This window comes from Mastacembelus armatus, chromosome 17 (assembly GCF_900324485.2).
Source record: "Mastacembelus armatus chromosome 17, fMasArm1.2, whole genome shotgun sequence".
In the NCBI taxonomy this organism is placed as follows: Eukaryota; Metazoa; Chordata; class Actinopteri; order Synbranchiformes; family Mastacembelidae; genus Mastacembelus; species Mastacembelus armatus.
The window spans coordinates 23,587,630-23,611,757 of NC_046649.1; the positions used below are offsets into that span (position 1 = coordinate 23,587,630).

The 24,128-nt window shown below is 45.6% G+C and overlaps 2 protein-coding genes across 11 annotated transcripts in view; both read right to left on the reverse strand.

Moving 5' to 3' along the window:
• Positions 1-2,692, reverse strand: part of efr3a (EFR3 homolog A (S. cerevisiae)) — a 71,206-nt gene extending 68,514 nt beyond the window's left edge. Inside the window, exons 1-2 of the mRNA XM_026313714.2 lie at positions 2,623-2,692; positions 2,268-2,394 (exon numbers count right to left, since the gene is read on the reverse strand). Coding sequence (XP_026169499.1) covers positions 2,268-2,277 — 10 coding nt within the window. The 5' untranslated portion in view covers positions 2,278-2,394; positions 2,623-2,692. The remainder of the gene's footprint in view (positions 1-2,267; positions 2,395-2,622) is intronic.
• Positions 1-24,128, reverse strand: part of LOC113134345 (zinc finger protein 62 homolog) — a 757,491-nt gene that overhangs the window by 419,584 nt on the left and 313,779 nt on the right. The gene's annotated exons all lie outside the window — the stretch shown is intronic.

Genomic DNA, 24,128 nt, shown 5'->3' on the forward strand with positions numbered 1-24,128 from the left:
TGTGTCATTGCAGCCATTTGCCAAAATCAAAAAAGTTCATTTTATTTCTCATTAATGTACACTCAGCACCCCATCTTGACAGAAAAAAACAGAAATGTAGAAATTTTTGCAAATTTATTAAAAAAGAAAAACTGAAATATCACATGGTCATAAGTATTCAGACCCTGTGCTCAGTATTGAGTAGAAGCACCCTTTTGAGCTAGTACAGCCATGAGTCTTCTTGGGAATGATGCAACAGGTTTTTCACACCTGGATTTGGGGATCCTCTGCCATTCTTCCTTGCAGATCCTCTCCAGTTCTGTCAGGTTGGATGGTCAACGTTGGTGGACAGCCATTTTCAGGTCTCTCCAGAGATGCTCAATTGGGTTTAGGTCAGGGCTCTGGCTGGGCCAGTCAAGAACGGTCACAGAGTTGTTCCGAAGCCACTCCTTTGTTATTTTAGCTGTGTGCTTAGGGTCATTGTCCTGTTGAAAGGTGAACCTTCGGCCCAGTCTGAGGTCCTGAGCACTCTGGAAGAGGTTTTCTTCCAGGATATCTCTGTACTTGGCCACATTCATCTTTCCTTCAATTGCAACCAGTCGTCCTGTCCCTGCAGCTGAAAAACACCCCCACAACATGATGCTCCCACCACCATGTTTCACTGTAGGGATTGTATTGGGCAGGTGATGAGCAGTGCCTGGTTTTCTCCACACATACCGCTTAGAATTAACGCCAAAAAGTTCAATCTTGGTCTCATCAGACCAGAGAATCTTATTTCTCATAGTCTGGGAGTCCTTCATGTGTTTTTTGGCAAACTCTATGCAGGCTTTCATGTGTCTTGCACTGAGGAGAGGCTTCCGTCGGGCCACTCTGCCATAAAGCCCTGACTGGTGGAGGGCTGCAGTGATAGTTGACTTTGTGGAACTTTCTCCCTTCTCCCTACTGCATCTCTGGAGCTCAGCCACAGTGATCTTTGGGTTCTTCTTTACCTCTCACCAAGGCTCTTCTCCCATGATTGCTCAGTTTGGCTGGACGGCCAGGTCTAGGAAGAGTTCTGGTCGTCCCAAACTTTTTCCATTTGAGGATTATGGAGGCCACTGTGCTCTTAGGAACCTTGAGTGCTGCAGAAATTCTTTTGTAACCTTGGCCAGATCTGTGCCTTGCCACAATTCTGTCTCTGAGCTCCTTGGGCAGTTCCTTCGACCTCATGATTCTCATTTGCTCTGACATGCACTGTGAGCTGTAAGGTCTTATATAGACAGGTGTGTGCCTTTCCTAATCAAGTCCAATCAGTTTAATTAAACACAGCTGGACTCCAATGAAGGAGCAGAACCATCTCAAGGAGGATCAGAAGAAATGGACAGCATGTGAGTTAAATATGAGTGTCACTGCAAAGGGTCTGAATACTTATGACCATGTGATATTTCAGTTTTTCTTTTTTAATAAATTTGCAAAAATTTCTACATTTCTGTTTTTTCCTGTCAAGATGGGGTGCTGAGTGTACATTAATGAGAAATAAAATGAACTTTTTTGATTTTGGCAAATGGCTGCAATGACACAAAGAGTGAAAAATTTAAAGGGGTCTGAATACTTTCCGTACCCACTGTATGCATAACAAAAAAAACTGTCACAGAAAATCAATTACCAGTCTTCAAACCGCTTTTGTTGGCCCTTAAGATGTTTACAGTGATATTAACAAGAGAAAAGAAGTAAATTGTCCCAGTCTGTCTGGACACAAACAGTATTTTGATATTTCAGATTGATAAATAAATCACCAGAGTTGCTTTTCTTTTGAGCAACTGTATAAATTACAATAAATCATAAAGAAATGTTTAAGTCTGCAAAAGTCAGTAATACAACTGATAAATCATTTTTTTCATGAAAACTTAGAATTCTGTGGTTCCATCTTTTCAGAATAAGATTTTCCTTTTTTCTTAATTTACTGTGAACATTAAAAACTTACAGTAAGTGACTCAGTTATTTAATTAATCCCCTTTACGTCAGAAAACAGTAAAAGATTAACATAAACAGCAACTGAAGGCACCACTGGGGTGAGAGGAAACATCAGAAGCCCTCAAACGCCTCACATGCCAGCAGTGACATTGAACGCACCACTGCACTTCTTTTAAACTTCGTGTCGTTGTTGTAATTAAAGGAAACTGTGTCATTAAACGCAACACGGACACACCGAGTTGTCGTGTTTTTTCCTTCAACGTGTCGTTTAACACACATACACACACATACACACACACACCGTCGGTGATAAACACCGACACACGGGCTCTTACCGGCGGGCATCCCGCTGCTAATGTGCCGCAGTCCCTCGGTGTGCTGCTGGTCCTGGGTCAGTTAGCCTCCATGTAGCGGCTCCAGCTCCCCGGGCATCGGAACCGCGGCTCGGTGCCGGTAAATCACCTGTTAGGGAGTTCACACGACACGTTAATCAGTCGGTGCGGCCAGAACCGTCGTCAACGGGTCGTCGCAGCCCGCTAGGACTCTACCGAACCAGCCTGGAAACAGAGGCGGTCCGGAGCAGTTAGCTGCGGAAACTAACGGTTCGGTAAAGTCCCGACACTGCGGCCACTTCCCGGGTGACACACCGACACAATAACGGCAGGTTTGGGTCGGTACCGGTGGACATACCTGTAGATAAACAGCAGCGGGACACGCGTTACTGCAGCGCTTCCTGCTTTACGGTGGCACCCAACACGGAAGTCCCCCCCCTTCCCCCGCCCGGTTCGACATATGTGCCTGCGCGCACCGGAGGAGCGGGGCGGCTAATTATAGCCGCTAATTATAGCCGCCCGCCCCGGTGAGACCCGCGTTACAGCAGGAGGAAGGTGTTAATTCAACACGTAGTAACTATACTACAGTATTTCCTTTATACTGCAGTACATTTATGTGACACCTTTAGTCCAGAATCAGATGGAAATACAGTCTGATCATCAAACTTTATTGATCCCTGGTGGGAAATTCCCAAGATACCCAACAGTACATAAAGTACTTCAAATTAGAAGTATATAAGGTAGTTAACGTCAGCTGCCCAACAGTACATAAAGTACTTCAAATTAGAAGTATATAAGGTAGTTAACGTCAGCTACCCAGCAGTATATAAAGTACTTCAAATTAGAAGTACATAAGGTAGTTAACGTCAGCTCCAACATTAAAGTGATCAACACAATAATCAATAATTAGAATCCAATAATATCAGATCCATTCATGTGAAATGGGCCATTCTGCACAATGAGTAATACTTTTACTTCAAGTACATTTGGATGATGGTACTTTTGGATTTTTACTGCAGTAACACTTGGAACACAGGACTTTTACTTAGAACAGGATTTTTACACTGTGGTATTTGTACTGTTACTGCAGTAAAAGGGTATAAATACTCCTTCAGCACCAACAACATACAGTCAAATGTCAGTGAAGAATAAATCAGGGCTGTTTCTGATCAAAACAAAAATAATAAAACATTTAAACATTTGGTTCAGTAAAATGAGACAGACCTGTCCACATATTTCTGGCCACTTTGCAGAGCTGTGCAGCCCCAAAGGTTGCGTGCTCCAATACTTTGCTCAGTGACGTTGTTTTGCCAACACTGTGCAACGTCACATTTATTTCTGACGTCATGTTGTTGCCTGATATCGTTGCTGAGCCTGAAGCTCCTCAGATCAGAGCTCTGACTCCAGGGTGGACTGAAGGCCGCATCCCTTTCTCAACGACCACGGGACACGTCTCCTGACGTAGCTGCTCACTGGTTCACCTGGAAGGTTTTAAAATTAATTAATTGCTGATTTAAATGCAGATGATGTTTTTCGGCGGTCTAGGCCGTGCACAATACTGTAGTACAGTCAATACGATGGGCAGGGTTAGGGTCAGGTTCAGGGTTAGGGTCAGGGTCAGGGTCAGGGTCAGGGTCACAGCATCAAGCAGTGATCATTTTTACCAACATCCATTTAGTGTTTTCACTCCTGATCGCTCTGTAGTTCCTGTTTTAGGCCACACAGGCTAAATCTGTGCACAGCCGTGATGTCTTTAATCTCATTAGAGCCACTGGACTGTATCACAGACGTGCACACTCAGGTAGTCCAGTGCAGAAAACCAACGGGCCTGCACCATCACTAATGATGGCGCAGGAGAATATATTATCAATAAAGTTAACCGGTGAGTGATTACCCACAAATACTGAACTGGTTTGTCAGAGCTGATGCGTAAATGGAAGCGAAAGCGTGCTGGTTGTGCTTTTTAAGCTCCTAAGGACCTTTGCTGGGCCGTCCGACGGCCTTAGAGGTGATTAAAGGCTTTGCCCCCCCCAAAGCAGATGGCACGCCGAGTGCCTGTTAATGTCAGATGAGTGACGGCAGCCAGAGGCACGACTGCCTGACGACAAATAAATAAACAAAGATCCTGTTTGTGTAATTACTGGAATGCAAGGGGCGTCCACAGCTGGACTGTGAGACAGAGGGGGGGTCAGGACTGGACAAAACTGCAGTCAGTCAAATATCATTTAGGGAGTGAAGGAGTTGACGAGCTGAAGGGTTTAACACACTGATATAACAGGCACCTCCTCAGTAAAGCAGAGACGGTTGGTCTAAAGGTGACAGGGCCCTGATCGTAGGTCGAGACTGGTTCAAGTACTACATAAATCTTCCAATCAGTATTTTCTGCTGCCTGGGGAAAATAATTAACATCATACTCTTAGATGAAATCAACCCAACACATCTCCACGAGTCCAGTTTAGCTTCTTCACTGACTGCAGCTGCTCAGGTCTTCTCTCAACAGACGCTGCATTTCTGCATGAATACATAACCGACCTGCGTCGCAGCATCGTGTCAGGTCACATCTGCCGGTTCGAGAGTCAGGTCAGTCCAGCCAAAGTCAGGCTGAGGCTCTGACACACATCTTTCAGCAGAATGCTGCTCCGTCCAATCAGCACAGAGGTGAAGTCAGGAAGATGTTGAAACCGTCCCAGCTCTCTCATTAGCTGCTGATTGTCTGGCGGCTTCGGGATGTTTCTGTGCACTGAGTCAGAACCAGTTTAACCGGTTGATGACTGGATCCAGCTCAGAGTCAAATCTCTACACTCCCAGCTTTTCCACAAGGTTCTGCAGCCTGACCCAGACTCTAAAGGCACATTTCAAGTGTTTTTCAGGTTAAATTAAATCAAACCCACAGCAGATCAGAAAACCGCAGGAGCAGAGAAGATCTGGGCTTGCACTTACTGTTTTATTGAGATAAGGACGTGTTTACCACAAAAAATGACTTGTTTTCTTGAGATCACATGGTAATTATCTAAAAATGAGCATCTGGTTCATTAGATCCTGCCTGAGTTGAGCCTTTCAGATCGATGTCATGAGGATCCCTGAGGATTAGCAGTAAAACACGGTCCAACACATCAGTCTTTGGTCCAACTTGGACCATAGTTTAGATGCTGGTTTCATTATAGGATGATGGGATGGAAATGTTCAAAAGCACTGAGCAGCAAAGCCTGTGGATCATTGTGGTTCAGGTTGTGGAAAATCTAGAAATTACAATTAAGCTTTTTCGACTCATTATTGCAATAAATTATTGTAAGGCTGTTGATCAGAGATAAAAATGGGAGATTTGTTTATCTGATCAGTCACACAGTCTGATGAAAGCTTCAATATAAAACAGTGAATATGTTTATAAGGGTAAATGCCTCCTTTGCACTGATGAGTCAATGAGCATCTGTTTTATTACATACTGTGTCCTGATCCACACGCTGGGTCCTGATCCACCCTGGTGGGGACCAGGCTGGAACTGTTATTAAACCCCAGTAACCCCACAGTGCATCACACTTACTGTAAGTTTTAACTCTGAGCCAGAGTTTCTGTTCTGGCCTCACAGTTGTGGAGCTGTTGAGTTTGGGTGTTGAAACTCTGACCTGGCAAACAGGTAGTTCAGCTCTGTGACTGGTTGATCCCTGTTTGATCACGGGGAGGAGGCTCCCAGAGACTGTGGGTGTGTCGGTGGCTGTTCAGAAACACCGAGCAGGTCTGGAAATATTTTCTTTTCACTGGTGACGGGTTTTCCAGCAATCAGCCTTAACCCTGTCTGTGGTTAGGGCTGATCATCCCTGTTGTTCATATGTTACTGATACTGGGGCTCCAGCCGTCCTCTTCGTTACTGATGGATGAAATATCAAGAGCCCTTTGAATATATAAAGCACCGACTGTTGTTTTTAGATATTCGAGTTGAAAAACGACTGAAATGAACAGTTACTAAAGTTGGTTTCATTCATTTCAGATTTAAGTTTCATATTTTAAATTTGTGATTTGCCCTTTATCTAAAACTCAGAACAAAGTGAAGTGAAGTTTTTCCCACCATGCTGAAACAGAAACAGGAAGAAGAGTTTATTCTGAATTTGAAAAGAGGAGAGTTTTCAGTGACAATTTAAAGACCTGTATCTTAAACACAGTCTGAAGAAACAAAACCCCTTATTGAAGAGCCTGATTTGAGGACACATCCCATCACTAAGCGCCCTGACAGAACAGAACCGTTCCACACTCGGTTTCTTTGCTGTTGTTTCATTTCCAGCAGACGAGAAAGGAGTCACAGCAGTCGTCTCTCTGCTCTGGGCCTGATTCAGATCCAGGTGAGACGGGGGGTTTGGAGGGATGAAGAGCGTTCACTGTGAGGTCAGAGGAAAAGTGGAGAAGCTTCACTGAAAGCTAACGGGACTCCTGCGGTGCAGCCTGCAGGCCGTGAGGTCGGACTGTAAATGATGATCTAGCAGCCTCTGACGTCCTTCGTTAACATCTGCTCTTTGTGTAATGGGATCTGATGACATATGACGTTCCTCTTCCTCCAGCAGATTTACACTACATGATGTTCCTCCCACTCTAACTGAAGCCACTGCTGGTTCTTCAGCTTAGCTGCACCTGAGCAACATGGAGGAGTGTGTTAGTGTCAGTTTATCTAGTGGACGTTTGAGGAACTGCACCCTGAAATACAAAGGTCAGAAGAACAATGAGAAGCAAATAGTCATAGTGTTATTATTTTGGGATGGTGCCATGGTGTCATACTTTCTGCTCTGAGCAATAGGATTCTGGGTTTAAACCCTGTGGCTGATCTGTCCAGGAGGGACCAGCCTTGGTGTAAATGAAATTCCTTCATGTTAATATTTAGTTCCAGGCTGAAGTATCAGGTACCAACAGTTTTAGGTCGAAATGTCCCAGAGGAGGAACCTGAACGTGTCTGTTTCCTATTAACTGACACTGACACTGTTCCCAGGCTGAGACAAAAGGCTTAAAAATGATTTGTTAAAGAACATACTTAATATTTGAACCTTTTAAACGATGAGGCCTGGAGAAAACTAAACTCTCTGTAGGAGCTGTGGGTCTCAGACGGCGCTGACATGTCGGCCTGACGAAGCGATCGGTGACATCAGAGCTGATGAGCCGAGGATCCAGGAGTCCCAGAGCGCAGAGCGAGAAATAAACCGACTGTGATCGATGCGTCTGTGAGTCGAGGAAAGTTTGAGAACAATGAGTCATTGTCTGCAGAGAGGACACACACACACACACACACACACACACACACTGACAGACAGACACACACACACACACACTGACAGACAGACACACACACACACACACACTGACAGACAGACACACACACACACACACACACTGACAGACAGACACACACACACACAGTAACAGACAGACACACACACGCACACACACACACACACACACACTGACAGACACACACACACACACTGACAGACACACACACACACACTGACAGACACACGCACACACACTGACAGACACACGCACACACACTGACAGACACACACTGACAGACACACACACACACACACTGACAGACAGACACACACACACACACACACACACACACTGGTGGGCAGGATTTAAACTAGTTTTACTTTAATGACGTTTTTGCTGTTGTGTACATTAGTATAATTCTGAGGTATTTGTACTTCACCTGAGTATTTCCATGTAGTACTACTTCATCCTTGGACTTCACTACATGTCAGAGTCAAACCTTGGACTTTTTCCTGCTCTACATTTATCTGATAACTTTAGTTCCTTTTCAGGATCTGATGGATCCGAGCATCAAACTTTATTGTGGGAACCGTTGAGCAACACGGTCCAAACAAACTGTGGATGAATCACAGGTATGACTGTGGAGCAGATGTCCAGCTGTGTGCAGATGCATGATGGATGGATAAACAGACCTACAGGGGGCAGAGTTGAGCTGCCGTCCTGCTGGGAGCTGCTGCCTCACACACACACACACACACACACACACACACACACACTCCATATTAACCACACTGCACAGACCAGACGCTGCTGCTGTGGTGGGATTAGGCTGAAAGTAGGACATGAAGTGCAGGTTTTACTGGAGGAAACACTCCACCGAGACAAGACAACAGGCAGATCCATACTTCCAGGGCCTCGATGAGTGAGTCACAATGAGCGACTCAAAAGTCCAGCGTTGTGAAACATCTACGTGATTCCTGTTTGACATTTTGTCTGTGATTCTGTTTGAAAAGAACACACTGGCAGAAACACTCACTCACTGCTCTACAGGAAGAATGAATCACTGCTACTGAACAATAACAATGGACCCGCTTGATCTGAAGAAGGACAATTATTGGGATATGTTGTGGTTCAAACATAAGATTATTGTTGTGTTTTTAAGTTTCTGTCTTTTAATTGCAAGGAATCGTATATTTTTAAGGCTCTAAAATCCACTGTTGTGTTTTCTCACCTGAAGAAGATGCTTCAGATTTTAGATTCTCTGCCTGGAAACTCAACAAAGCCAGAAATTCCCAGGCCGACCGCCACCACAGAGCCGTGTCATAATGGTCTCCCTGCAGCTCCTATTCAATGTGCTGACATTATGAGAGCGCCGCAGTTTGACAGTCCATCAATACCAGACTCCGAACCGAGGGAGGACGGCGCTGTCTGCTCTCTACACAGGCCTCGTGTGGGTTTTGGCTGGTTTTTATTTTTAGACATGTCGGAGTTGGGGGGAGATAGAAATCGATCAGGTATTTTTTCCTTGATTTTCATTTGGATTCTTCCTCAGCTCACTTGTTTTCTTATTCCTGTCCTATCGGCTGCAGCTGAGGCTAAGGAGCTTTTTGATTTCTCATCCCTGAGCTGGTTGACATTTATTTCACAAACACTTGACATTTGGAAATGAGCTCCCTGTGTGTTTTATACAGCAGCCTGAGCCTAAACTAAACCATCACAGCCAAACATATAACCCCATTACCCAAGACACCCAGCAGTATATGAAGTACATAAAGTACTTCAAATTAGAAGTATATAAGGTAGTTAACGTCAGCTACCCGGCGGTATATAAAGTACTTCAAATTAGAAGTATATAAGGTAGTTAACGTCAGATACCCAGCGGTATATAAAGTACTTCAAATTAGAAGTATATAAGGTAGTTAACGTCAGCTACCCAGCGGTATATAAAGTACTTCAAATTAGAAGTATATAAGGTAGTTAACGTCAGATACCCAGCGGTATATAAAGTACTTCAAATTAGAAGTATATAAGGTAGTTAACGTCAGCTACCCAGCGGTATATAAAGTACTTCAAATTAGAAGTATATAAGGTAGTTAACGTCAGCTACCCAGCGGTACATAAAGTACTTCAAATTAGAAGTATATAAGGTAGTTAACGTCAGCTACCCAGCGGTACATAAAGTACTTCAAATTAGAAGTATATAAGGTAGTTAACGTCAGCTGCCCAGCGGTACATAAAGTACTTCAAATTAGAAGTATATAAGGTAGTTAACGTCAGCTACCCAGCGGTATATAAAGTACTTCAAATTAGAAGTATATAAGGTAGTTAACGTCAGCTACCCAGCGGTACATAAAGTACTTCAAATTAGAAGTATATAAGGTAGTTAACGTCAGCTACCCAGCGGTACATAAAGTACTTCAAATTAGAAGTATATAAGGTAGTTAACGTCAGCTGCCCAGCGGTACATAAAGTACTTCAAATTAGAAGTATATAAGGTAGTTAACGTCAGCTACCCAGCGGTATATAAAGTACTTCAAATTAGAAGTATATAAGGTAGTTAACGTCAGCTACCCAGCGGTACATAAAGTACTTCAAATTAGAAGTATATAAGGTAGTTAACGTCAAAGCGTCCCCAGCTCAGGGGGCTGTGAGGCCTGTGCTCTTGATAAATTGCAGCTGAAGTGACGTCTGCATTATGAACATTAGACGCTGTGACGCTTCAGTGTGTCAGTCGAGAGAAAGACTCGGGCTGTTTTTCCACTGGGCGTTTTGAAGAAACAGTTTTTGCACTTTACTCTCACACTATGTTGATGAACAGAGGCTGAATGTGTAGTAAATCACATTTAACCTTTAACACAACTGAGCTGTGTGTGTGTGTGTGTGTGTGTGTGTGTGTGTGTGTGTGTGTGTGTCCATCTTTGTGCCTCAGCAGACACCACTGGGATAAACGTCTTTATTTCCCTTCTTAGCGTCACTGATATTAGGCTGCAGGATTACATAATCGCTTTGATATCATAAATGCATTACAGTGAAGTGTGTGTCCTCGGGGCAAAACAAACCAAAGTCTCACAGCACATGTGCCGCCTCCTGAAAAACACTGAGACTCCTCTTTGCTTCTTGGTTTCTCCCCCCAGAGCTCCAAGCCATCAACATCCAGCCCGCCAGCTGCAACCTGAACTACTTCTTGGTTTTTCCTGTGTGCCGTGGCGTGCGGGCCTCAGGCCCTGAGGTAAAAACCACATGCATGTTTGTTTCCTTAGGATCATGTCTGCACCGACTGAGGTCGAGCTCCACAACATCTGGGGAGCAGAGTGGATGCGACTCGACTGTTTGCATGATTATCATGGATCGACCTGCCGACCACCTCCGTGTCAAATCCAAAATCACTTCCCTAAATTCCTGTGTATTGATTCCAGACATGTTGTTTTGTCAGAGGCTCTTGTTTGGTCGGCAGGAAAAGAGCCCTCAGACGAGGAGCTGCTGGAGTTGGCTGCCAGAAATACTGAGTGCTGCTAAGGGACATCAGGACTGAGAATGTCAGGAAACAGGTGGAAAGGCTGAAATAATCAGAGCTGAGGCAGGAACAGGCAGAAAAATCAGCCTAACACAGTCAGAGCTGCAGAGGAAACAAACATCTGTGGAGCTTTGAGCTAAATGCTAAGGTTAGGATGCTAACGATGTCAACAAGTTCACTCTATGTAACATTGTCTAATTAGCACTAAACAGGAAGTAGAGCTGATGGGTAAATTAATTTTAGACCTGATGAAGGCGCCACAGGAGACAAACCGATCTGGTCTGAGCCAAAAACTGGGGCCATTTTATCTTAAAACTCTTGACACAAACCAGCAGTTTGGTTTTATGCTGCATTTTCTTCTGATTTACAGTTTGTCAACTTGGTTGAACTGAGCTTGGACTGTGTCTTTGTGCGTCAGCTCCTGATTGGCTGAACACACCTGATGTGGGCAGGGCAGGTGGAAACAAGCAGGACAGAGGCCCTGGAGGAACATGAGGTGCTGACTCCTGAAGTGTAAAGGTCACCGTAATGTCCTGATGCCCTTCTGCTTCTTCATCCTCCTCTGACTCACATTCCTCCTTCTTCTTCTTCTGTTGTGTTTGCACCTGCAGCACAGCTGGTTCTCTGGCGCCGAACCAACTCGAGAGCTCCAGTCCGTGGGCGGCCGCTCTCCGGCGGCCTTGGCGCTGCTGTTTGCATCTGTCTTCATCCAACTGTTGTTCCTGGCTGCCTGACGCTCTCCCACGCACACACTGCCACACTTCTCCACACTGGCTGAGCCGCCACGTGCCATCTGCTCCCATCAGGAGAGGGCGATTGATGCACCGCCCGCGTAAAAGCTACGTGGATGAGTCACCGAGTCCTCGCCATGACGGCTGCTGCGGTGAGAGAGAGAGAAACACTGCACTTTCTCCTTCTCACAGTAAAGTTTGACCACCTATCGATCAGTCGTCCAGCTCGTGGAGCCGAGATCACAGCTGCACCGACTCGGCCCAGATGTTCCCACAGTGTGAACAGACCAGACCAGATGTTCTCAGATCTGATCTGGTCCACCTGCACATGTGGTCCTAGATCCGATTCCTACCCGATGTGTGAGTGTAGGAACGGTCAGATCAGAATCCATCAACATGGAGGAGGGGGGGCAGTGGAGAGACCAGGACGCTTCAGTTCAGTCTGTGCATGGTGGCAGTTTAGGAACTCGGGGTGTTCACACCGGAGCCTGGTCCACGTCCCTGATCAGACATGATGGGAAGGAACAGACAACACAGAAACAAACAGGAAGTTCAGTTCCGGGACGTGACGCAGCTTTAGCTTCTAATTTAGATCCTGACTCTAGTTGCTGTGGTTCAGGCCTTTTTGGAGATAAGGGGTTAGATGTTCTTTCATCTAACGGCATTTTATTTGATTATATCTGCTAAACCATAACACTGAGCTGCTGCTGCTGCTGCTGCATAGAAGCCCAGCCTGTCACGTTGCAGGCGACCACCTCATGAAGCAGGTTACAATATACAGAGATTCTACGTGTCATTTAGATTTGATGATGAAGATCATGATGTATATGTATGTAGAATTAACATCAATAAACATCATTTACATCATTTATGGTAAGAAAGTTAATCTGCATTTCCTGAAATCTGAATCTCTGCCGTTAAATAAATCTGATTCCAGTCCGTGTAACCGGCTGAGTGTGATGAATTTGTTTTGTACACCAGGCAAAAACAGGAGAAATAACTGAATAATTGACAACATGCTGGTGTGGAGGGTTCATGTCCTCCTTCCAGCTCCGTCTAATTTCGTTTCCCAGACGTATTTTCATATCTGAGCGGCGCCCCGGCAGCCTCACATTGTGCCGCTGCCTCTGAATGCTGAGCTGTGATCAAATTCCTCATTGAGATGCAGATGAAGGGCCGACCCGCTTCAGGCTCACGCCGCGGCTCTGGAGGCAGCAGTCGGGTCGTTCGTTCTCCCCCCTGCACCGGATCAGCTCATCGTCTGCAGACTAACAGGATCCGTCCTTTTCACAAGCAGCTGTACAGCCACTTTTCCTCTCTGTGGCCTCATTGTGGCACGTGAACCACAATGCCACTGCACATAATGTGGCACACAAAGCACACGCAGCAGGGTGGACGGACACAATGCCAGCACTAGACGTTTGTGCATTTAAAGCATCGGGTTTCTCTGTGATGGCATTCACAGCTGTGTGTGTGTGTGTGTGTGTGTGTGTGTCCAGCCACACGATTTCACCCTTTAAGCTCCAAGCAGTAAATAAATAAAGCGAAGCCAAATTCAGCGACACCAGCTCGGCTCAGATTGAGGTTTCTGTCAGACCAGAGCTCTAAATCAGACTCTAACAACAATAACGAGCCAGTGACGCTGCTGACTCTGTATTTGTCAGAGAACAGAGACGCCCGACTCCCTCTAACCAACCAACAGCCCTTCTGCCAAGTCGAAATGACTGTGGGAGAATTAAACCCAGACATATTGGTGCCTAACACACACAGATTATCCTCAGCTGGGAGTCGGGCTGAAATCTATTTTCAGTGTTTACATAAACACATCAGACTCAGATGCATCATCCCTTTGCCACTTATCTCTGCTTCTGCATCCACAGGTTTTTAATTACAGGTCTGAAGCAAACACAAGGTGCCACAGTGCCCCGACCGACGGGGCGTGACGGTTTTTAAATGTGTGGTGATATTAAAATGCAGCACTGAAACAACTGGACAGTGAAAACCTCTTTGTGAGGGACCATAGCTGGTCCACTGCGGCGTGTAATTATCACCGCACCGCAGGAGGACATGCAACCCAACAGGTGAGAAAAGGGAAAGTTAGCTGTGGAGTTTTAAGGCCAACGTGCAGAGGAACGAAAAAGGAAGGTTTGGGAGTAGACGTCTCTTTTCATTTATCTGTTGTGTTTGTGTGTTCGGGCTGAAGAAGATTTGACGTTTTATACACACACACACAAACACACACACCTAAAAAAATTGGACCCACTTTAAAATAGACCAGATGGTCATTAGACCCAGTCCAGCAGAACCTTACACCAGAGTGAAGGAGCCATCAATTAGCAGCAGGTGTCCTGTGAACCGGTTCACACTCTCGGTCTCGCCAAGAACCAATTGAGGGTCCAGGTGGATCCACACGGGATCTAGGGTATAATGTGCACTCGACACAACTCATTTTGGGTCTCAGTAACCAGGAACTGAGACAGACCCAAGGGACCTCTGAGTGTGGTATCAGCCGGTTCACTTTCCCACAGTGTCAAATTCAGATGCTTCAGTTCCTTTAGGGTCTAACACACAGACACATGTACGAACCACCTCATACTGAACCCAAAGGGGGACCGGACACAGAACTATGGGAATCTGTGACTGAGAGTGGACACTGATGCTCACATGAAGAACAGGATCTGGACTGATGGGGACTGAAGCACTAACTTAAATCAATGAACCCTGTGTACATTTGAGGTGAAGCTAAAACAGCAGCTGTCTCAGTATTTCAGATAACAACTGTACAATCAGCATCTGGATAAGATGAATGAGTGAATCCTGATGTTGGATTATTATTCTGTGTCTACAGCAGCAGTCGGTCCATTGGTTACACTTTGTTGGAAAGAAAGAGGGACATAAATGGCTCTGAGGGCCTTTGACAGGGGAACGTGTGCCCCCCTTTGAAGCTGAGAAGCTGATTGCAGCACATGCACATGCACGTGCACATGCACATGCACATGCACTCCATTAGTCTGGCACAATGGAGAGACCTGAGGCCGAGCTCTTGTCCTAAACATGGAAATGAATCTGTATAAAAGTACTTCAAATCAGAAGTATATAAGGTAGTTAACGTCAGCTACCCAGCGGTATATAAAGTACTTCAAATCAGAAGTATATAAGGTAGTTAACATCAGCTACCCGGCGGTATATAAAGTACTTCAAATTAGAAGTATATAAGGTAGTTAACGTCAGCTACCCGGCGGTATATGAAGTACTTCAAATCAGAAGTATATAAGGTAGTTAACGTCAGCTACCCGGCGGTATATGAAGTACTTCAAATCAGAAGTATATAAGGTAGTTAACGTCAGCTACCCGGCGGTATATAAAGTACTTCAAATCAGAAGTACATAAGGTAGTTAACATCAGCTACCCGGCGGTATATAAAGTACTTCAAATCAGAAGTATATAAGGTAGTTAACGTCAGCTACCCAGCGGTATATAAAGTACTTCAAATCAGAAGTACATAAGGTAGTTAACATCAGCTACCCGGCGGTATATAAAGTACTTCAAATCAGAAGTATATAAGGTAGTTAACGTCAGCTACCCAGCGGTATATAAAGTACTTCAAATTAGAAGTATATAAGGTAGTTAACGTCAGCTACCCAGCGGTATATAAAGTACTTCAAATTAGAAGTATATAAGGTAGTTAACGTCAGCTACCCAGCGGTATATAAAGTACTTCAAATTAGAAGTATATAAGGTAGTTAACGTCAGCTACCCAGGGGTATATAAAGTACTTCAAATTAGAAGTATATAAGGTAGTTAACGTCAGCTACCCAGCGGTATATAAAGTACTTCAAATTAGAAGTATATAAGGTAGTTAACGTCAGCTACCCAGCGGTATATAAAGTACTTCAAATCAGAAGTATATAAGGTAGTTAACGTCAGCTACCCAGCGGTATATAAAGTACTTCTAATTAGAAGTATATAAGGTAGTTAACGTCAGCTACCCAGCGGTATATAAAGTACTTCAAATTAGAAGTATATAAGGTAGTTAACGTCAGCTACCCAGCGGTATATAAAGTACTTCAAATTAGAAGTATATAAGGTAGTTAACGTCAGCTACCCAGCGGTATATAAAGTACTTCAAATTAGAAGTATATAAGGTAGTTAACGTCAGCTACCCAGCGGTATATAAAGTACTTCAAATCAGAAGTATATAAGGTAGTTAACGTCAGCTACCCAGCGGTATATAAAGTACTTCAAATTAGAAGTATATAAGGTAGTTAACGTCAGCTACCCAGCGGTATATAAAGTACTTCAAATTAGAAGTATATAAGGTAGTTAACGTCAGCTACCCAGCGGTATATAAAGTACTTCAAATCAGAAGTATATAAGGTAGTTAACGTCAGCTGAAGGTTTACCCTCCAAACAGCAGTCATGTCTTTAAGAACTTGTTGTTTCTTCATCCCAATATAAAATAAATATAAAATAAATAAAAATAAATAAAAACTACATTTTAAATAAACACTCAGCTCAGGTGCTACTCGTCGACTCTGATGCAGACGCTTGTTTTTGACACCTCGTGACTCCAGCTCGCTCCACAAACTGGTGGGAGCCTGGAGCTAATTAGAAAAGTGTTGCCATTTATAGCAGGCGGGAACATTTCTGCAGATTTAATCACACTTGTGCTCGTAGGAGCCTCGATAACTAATGAGACTTTTTGAATCCGAGAATCTGAGTCAAAGTGAAAACACGGCTTTAAGAAGGAAACACACGCTTCCTGGCGCGGCTTTAATGAAAATGTGTTTTCTCGGTTTGACGTGATTCATTCAATCTAAACATATTTCACCTTAACTCTGTGACTTAAAGGATAATTAATGACGATCACGTCTTTCTCTCATTTATCTGTAACAGTAAGAACCAAATTAGCAGCTGCCATGAAGGATGAGAGCTGATTTCTTTAAGAACATAAGACCATAGATCCATTTTCACACCAGTTACTGTTGAATCTAAAGTATTAATCCTTATTTATTGCACTTTGACCTGTTCCAGGATCAAAGACCAACATGTGGTTTCTCACCTGTTGGAGCTGTGGAGATTTAAAGCACTAGAACAGGTACGTGTTCTGTCCTGTTCTCTCTGACTACTTGTAATGTAATGTAAGATCTGAGTTCTATTAGGAATGAATGTTTGAGTACTTCACATCAAGAGAATAAGGAATACAGATTTAAAAAGAACTAAAAGTAGAAACCCACCTCCCTGGTTCTGTGTAGGTCCCCCCTTTCCTGCAGCCAAAGCAGCTCTGAGCCTCCTCTGAAGGTTCCTCTGGTCCTCTGGTCCAGACGCCAGCAGCAGATCCTTTAAGTCCTGGAAGCTGTGAGGTGGAGGCTCCATGGATCTGTTCACATGATGGAAACAAACCATGGTTCATCAGACCAGGCCTCCTCCTTCCACTGGTCTGACTCAGGACAGAGATCTGCATGGAGACCCCCAGCACTTACTCACCTGCTGCCTGAAAGGCCCCGCCCCCTGACAGGTGCTGCTGTAAGGAGCTCATCAGCGTTACTGACGTCACCTGCTCCTGTGGCTGAACGTGGCTGTGGAGCAGGATATTCACTTGGACCTGCAGCAGCTGGGGAAAGCTCCACGGTCAGGGGGTATTTGTTTCACACCGGTCATCCTGAAGGAGATTAGCTCCTGAATGACCACGGTTACTTTGACCTTTGACCTCTACAGATATCGATAATGCTGCTAATCTCTGCTGGGGACTGAACCAACAGAAAGAAACCCACAGAGACCTGCAGATCCTGCTTCTGCTTCCATAGAGGAAATACAGACAATTACCCCCTGTGATATTCCCTCCTTTCCAACTACACACACACACACACACACACACACACACACACACACACACACACACACACACACACACATCCTGCTGCCTCACATCTGGCTCAGTGCTGAGCAAATCCCTTCCATATTTTCCCAAGTTACTGAGAGAATGAATGAAAAAGACGATTACGGGGCATAAGCTACCGTGTGTGTGTGTGTGTGTGTGTGTGTGTGTGCGTGCGTGCGTGTGTGTGTTGTTGCTGGTGAATGTGTGTGTGTGCGTGAAGTCCCGCTAGCTGAGCCGTGGCAGCCCGCCAGCAGCAGCAGCTCGTCCTGCTCTGTTGTCGACCGGAGACAAAGAGAAAACCCCAGAAAGGCCGATGAAAGGCAGCGGTTCTCTGTGTCAGTGTGTGTCTGTGCTGCAGGAACAACACAGCTGCTCGCTGGAATCTGATGTTTCCACAGGACAAAGCCGCAGAGAACGTCATTGTGTCAGAAACCATGAGAACTGGACCAGAGGCGCTCAGGTCACGCACGTCCAAACTAACAGCTCTGTGTTTACTAAAACCGGCTGACTCCAGTCCACAGAAACCGTCATCAGGTTTTTTCACCCTGTTCTCGTTTGTCAACCTGGATGTCATTTTGAACGGTTTCAAGGTCAAAGGTCAGAGGTCACAGTGACACGATTATAATGAACTGAAATGAGTGAAATGAGTATTAAGTTTATGGGCCTGTTGGGGGGAAACAGCACAAACCTGTAGGCTAAAAATCTTGTTTTGTTCAGTGATGAATTAACGTTCCAGTGTCCAGCTCCTAAGACGTGTCCAGTTCCTAAGACGTGTCCAGTTCCTAAGACGTGTCCAGCTCCTAAGACGTGTCCACACAGGGATCTGAACCAGCACAGGTCTGTCACTAGCTGATGGGGACTCAGACACAACCTCCCCTCCACCTGATTTTAGTCACATTTTTAAGTTTTGCATGAAAGAGGTTCACTCTGACCAGTGTTTGACTGTATGGATGGATCTGGACTAACGTCACTTTGATACTTCATAGCTACGAAACAGCTGCAACACACCTGCAACATGTGTCAGGTTAAAGGTGAGATCCTAAGAAGCCTCTTTGATTTGATTTTCTGCAACATGAGATTGTGCCTGTAGTTTCATGTTTGCATGTCAGAAATAACAGAATAGAGAATGAGCTGCACATTTTCATCGTGTGTGTTTGTTTTCATGTTTGTCCTCTTTCACCACTGAGCTGCTGCCTACGACCCCGGATCCTGCTGCACGTCTTCATTTGACCCGTCTCTGTTTTTTTGTGGCTTTATTCTCTGCTCCCTCCTGTTTCTCACAAACACTCCACAGTCTGTTTTTAGCCTCGTCCTTGTGGGGTCTAAATAAAACCCCGGGTCATCAGATATTCTCTGAGGAAGGCTGCTTCTGGAGCTTCAACTGACCTCCCATTGTGTGTGAGTGTGTGTGGAGTAATAACATGCACTGGATGCATGACCTCTGCATCACCTGGGTGAAAGGTGGAGAGATGTTTGTCTTTCACTGATGTGAATAAAAAGGAGACGTGCTGAACTAGCTTCTCCTTTCAGCAGCAGAAACTAGAGGCAGGTTTCATCCTTTGCCATGATATGGTGTGTGTCCTCACCAAACACCGTGCTGCAGCTAAAGCAGCCCTGTTTAGGCAGACTCCCCTGCTGCCTGTCTGCCTTCACGCCCCAGAAAACATGGCATTTCTGGGTTACAGTCTCAGGACAATTTGATTTGGTTTCTAAACTTCTGACTAAATTTCTTTTTTCAGCCTAGAGCTGCAGGCAGTGAAATCCAAAAGGATAGAGGGAATCACTACACTCCACAGTCCCAGTAGGACACAAACATCCTACACACACCAGCCTTCACGGCTCAGCAGCAGGGGACCTGAACGTGGACAGAGGTGTTCACACATCTTTGGTGTCTGTGCCACGGAACCTCACTGTTGTTCAAGACCAGGTAAAAGTACAGGAGCCTCCAAAGACCTGACCCTGATTTTGTGTGAAGTTTGTAATGTTCCCTGTTTGGGATTAGCAGGACCGGATAAGTATAAAAACTTTGAACAGGAAGGGGTTCGTCCTAATATGGTATTTTTATTTTATATAACATCATATAAATGTACACGTTTGTTTGTAAAGGAAGAAACACGTGCACAGTCCTCATGGAGACCTGCAGAGTCCAGTCTGTGCATGTGTGTCCACAGAGACACGACGCCAAGGTCACAGCCCCGTCCTGCCTTCACGTCAGCCGGTGATCGGCTTCGACACACGAGAGCATCCGACTCAATTATTAATCAGCGCAGATCAATAGCTGCTATAATCGGCCTTCCACTGGAGGGAAAAGCCTCTTCGTTTTAAAACTGCTTCCTGTTCTATATTGAATCATTGTGTCTTAGTTTAAGTACAGGTGCAAACAGCCTGGATCCTTCACCTAATGTTCTGTAATGGTCCTGTCCGGAGTCCAGCTCTGTCTGCAGCTCTCAGGTTCTTTTCTCCACAAGTTCTGCTGGATTCAGATCAGACGCTCCAGTGGTTCCTTCTCATCCACTTGGTGCTCTGACGTGTTCTGGCTCGTTCTCCCGTTGGAGGACCAGGGGCTGAGACTCTGACAGTCAGTCCAGCACTCGTGTGTTTAACGTTTATCTTGGTCTGGATCATTGGAAAACAGCCTGTCGAACTTTGCTTTCCTTCAGAGATTAGTTCATATTAGGGCGGGTATAAGAGAAAAGTCACAGGCCAGAGTTCTCCAACAACAACTGGTTCTATAACATTTTCACTTCTACCCAAAGCTTCCAAACGACAAGCAGTTAATAGTTTGACTTAGTGGGCCAACATTTCCTCCAGCACAGGGAATTTAATCCTATATAACCCCCCCCCAACCTCCTGCCACTATTTTCTACTAGATTGGGTAAAGTCCCCTCTCTATAAGCTGATGATCCGTTTGCTTAATAAAACTCCACAGAACGATACTTGGGCCGTACTTAAGCCTCTTAGCTGAGATCTCTGTTTGCAAGCACGACCTTAAAACGTAGAATATGTCACTGCTGGGGAAAAGACCTCAGAGGGAGATTCAAGGCTTTTAAATGTTAGAGGTGGGAAGACACTTCTCCACCTGTCTTGTTCCTGCAGTATAATGGACTCTTGGATATTTAGTGGTTTCTGTTACACTTTTCCAATCACTAACCTGTTTTTTCGTCAGCCTGTCGTTTTGTTCACTGATGGGAAAAGCAGCTGAGGCTTGTGGGCGGGATTAGACGCCTTCCACGTAGAGCTCTGGTCTTTATCACGACAGGCAGAAAAATTTGACTCTGCTCTATGGTTGATTTTCTTCTGTTTTCATAACATTGCTGGATGGCTTCCACACACACACACACACACACAGAGTCTACCCAGCGCCAATCAGCAGTAAAATGAGGACACACGTTCTTACAGAACCAACAGTCCATGAAGACGTGCAGGTGCTGCCTACACTGACATGATCAATGTGGAGCAGCTGATTGGCTCTGTGGATGTTACAGATGCAGAGCAGACCCACAGAGAGAACTTTGTTTTGGATGAGATTTGATCCTCCTTCCTCTCTGAAGACACCTTATTGGTGCTATGTCCCTTATCGACGTACGTTCCTGCTGATGCTCACAATCAGTTTCTCTGCTTATTCAGGCATTTGCTCATGTGAAGCCACGATGTATTAACACAACCCAGAAAGCTGCAGGAGCTGTGGTGAGCTTATGGCTTGGCTCCTGCACTTATCCTGAACTGTTGTGCCAGTGCTCACAGGTTTACTCACCTCTGTTGAACTGTGGTGGTTCTGTTCCAGAGCAGGAAATGTCAGTGAAGGGTTCCTCATTAATGGGCTCATTTTATCAATAAAATCACATCATTCACACACTCAGGATAAATTAACAAACACAAATAAACAGAAAGGAAAGAACACAGGGAGGGAGGAGCAGCCCAGGACTCCTCACGGACGAGGGTCCAGGTCCAGACTTCTGGGGAACAGGGAGAGAGACAACAGCTTGGACACTCGAGGGGACAAACAAACAGGGGACAAACAGGACAACACAGACTCTGCTCAGAGACCTCCATCATCTCCATTGACGACAAAAAGAACCCAACAACAGGAGGTCAGAAGGTGTGAGTGGACACCTGACGGGGTCAAGGAACAGAAGCTGTGAGGAAATGATCAGAGATGACAGGAGACACCACAGAGCTAACAGTCAGGTCTTTGGTTAAGTTTCCCACCCCATGCGTTGGTGGATTTAAAAGTCTTTCTGCTGATTTGGATTCGAGGGGAGGATGTGACGTTGTGACCTGTCCTCTGTAGAACAAGACGTAGGCCGTCTCCCGCCGCTGCCCACACACGGACGAGCATGTTGTCTCACAGACCAGTGAGTCGCTGTAGGTCAACCACAGGTTCAGGGGGTCGTCAGGATGAACGCCGTCACAGACGTAGTGTCCTGACAACACAGAGACAGAAGCTTTACGTAAATATGATCTTCTAAGTGGTGCAGCCCTCACTGTTTGAATCTCGCACCTGCTTTTCCTGTGCGGCCTGAATGGCTGATGGATGCGGTCAGTCTGTAGTCGCTGGACTCCTGAGAAGGAACACACATGGTTACACACACAAAACAACAGCACGCACACATCAGTCTGAGGTTTCCGCTGGTTCTTAGGTAAGTCCTGTTTTGGTTACCACTGTGGAGGACACCACCAGGTCCTTCTGCAGAGTCACAGGATCATGGATCTTCTCCAGGTCGCAGCAAGGAATGAAGCGGAACCATTTCAGGTGCAAGACGAGAACTCTGCAGGAGAAGATACAAAAAGGTGAACTTGACTGGAGACACATAAATTTGTATGTTTTGTTCAGTTATTGTGAATCTGATGGACCCAGTCAGGTCAGTGGACCCCAGTTTGGGAACCACTCAGGTGCTTCGGTGTGTCACTCACCTTGGCAGCGTTGCAAACGTTGATCTCTGGGCGGATGTCGTCCCTCCACACTCACACCTGAGCTCTAGCTCTGTTTCCTGCAGGATGAAGCACAGACGACCAAAGCAGGTGTGTGTTAGAAACACCTGCTGCAACGAACTGAAGACAAGTGTGTGTGTGTGTCTGTGTGTGTGTGTGTCTTTGTGTGTGTGGTGCTCACCCTGAGGTACCCCTGCAGCAGCCCTTCCACAGCCAGTCCAGGAGCCAGGTCCAGAGACAGGTTTGTAAACTCCTCCAGTCTTCGTGTTTGGGCTCCACACCTGCATGTTAACATTCAGCTGCAGACGTCAGAACTTTGTTCCACAATTGTACCGAACCAGCGGCCCCGACTGTTGGACTACATGTGGTTGGGTGTGTGCTCCTGCACCGTCTTACATCTTACACGTCCTGGTGTTCTCCATCCTAAACAGCAGGTGATCCATTACAGGGCAGACGTAGCTCCGGCCCATGGATGCTGCGGTCTCCTCCAGTAGAGGAGACAGAATCCTGATCTGGTCCAGGACTGTGGTCAGGAACTCGTGGGCATCCTGAGCACACAGAAGCACATGGAGAAGTTTACACAGAGACCATGAGGAAGAGGCGAAACACCAAACCATTGAAACCAGGCCCCTCACTTTCTGCAGACAGTCTCTGAAATCCGGCGCCTGGACAGAGACTGTGGCTTTAAATCCGAGCAGGATGCGACTTTTAGCTCCTCTGTCCGTCGAAGTGTGTCGTCCCTGATCTCCAACAGTCTCCTTCAGATGGTGAAAGAAAAGCGACGTGTTCACTTTACTCTGCAGGTTTGTGGAGGAGCATGAGGATGACGTGTTTGTGTGTGTGCGGGGCGCGGTACCTCAGGATTCCAGCCTCGCGGACGGAGCTCCAGACCGGCTCCTGGAGGCTGATGTCCCTGACAAAGTCTTCCAGTGTCAGGAGGCTCTGCAGGCTGGAGTTTATGTAGCAGCTCTGCCCGATGTTTGGAAGCCTGATGAGCCAACACAACCTTCAGTCTGAGCAGCCACAAACTGGAGCTGGTTCTCTCCCAGCACCAATGTTCCAGTTTTAATGATGATGGTGATGATGATGATGATGTTGATGATGATGATGATGATGGATTAATGTCCTATTAGAGCTTTGTGTGGGTGCACTCACCCAAAGCGAGCGATGGTGTTTCTGTTTACGTTGGTGGAGTCACTGAAATATCTTCTTGATTTGGTGCTGCAGAAAAATTAAAAACAGAGTCAACCAACGTGTCTGACAGAGCAGTGTGTGAGTGTGTGTGTGTGTGTGTGTGTCTATAGTTCATGTTTTCTGCTGCTCTCTAAATATTGAAAACACACCCAGATTTCCAAGTATCATCAACAACAGATTTTCTCTTTGAGTTTTAAATCCAAACATTTATTCTTGCCTGTCAAATACGTTGTGGAAAGTCTCATGCTGGAGGCACCGGCAGCATCTTTGTCGGGGGCTGAGAAAAGCGCGTCATAAAAGATTTGTATGTTTGTTTTCGCTGCGGGGTCGACTTGCTCCACCGCCACTTCCTGGTCTGA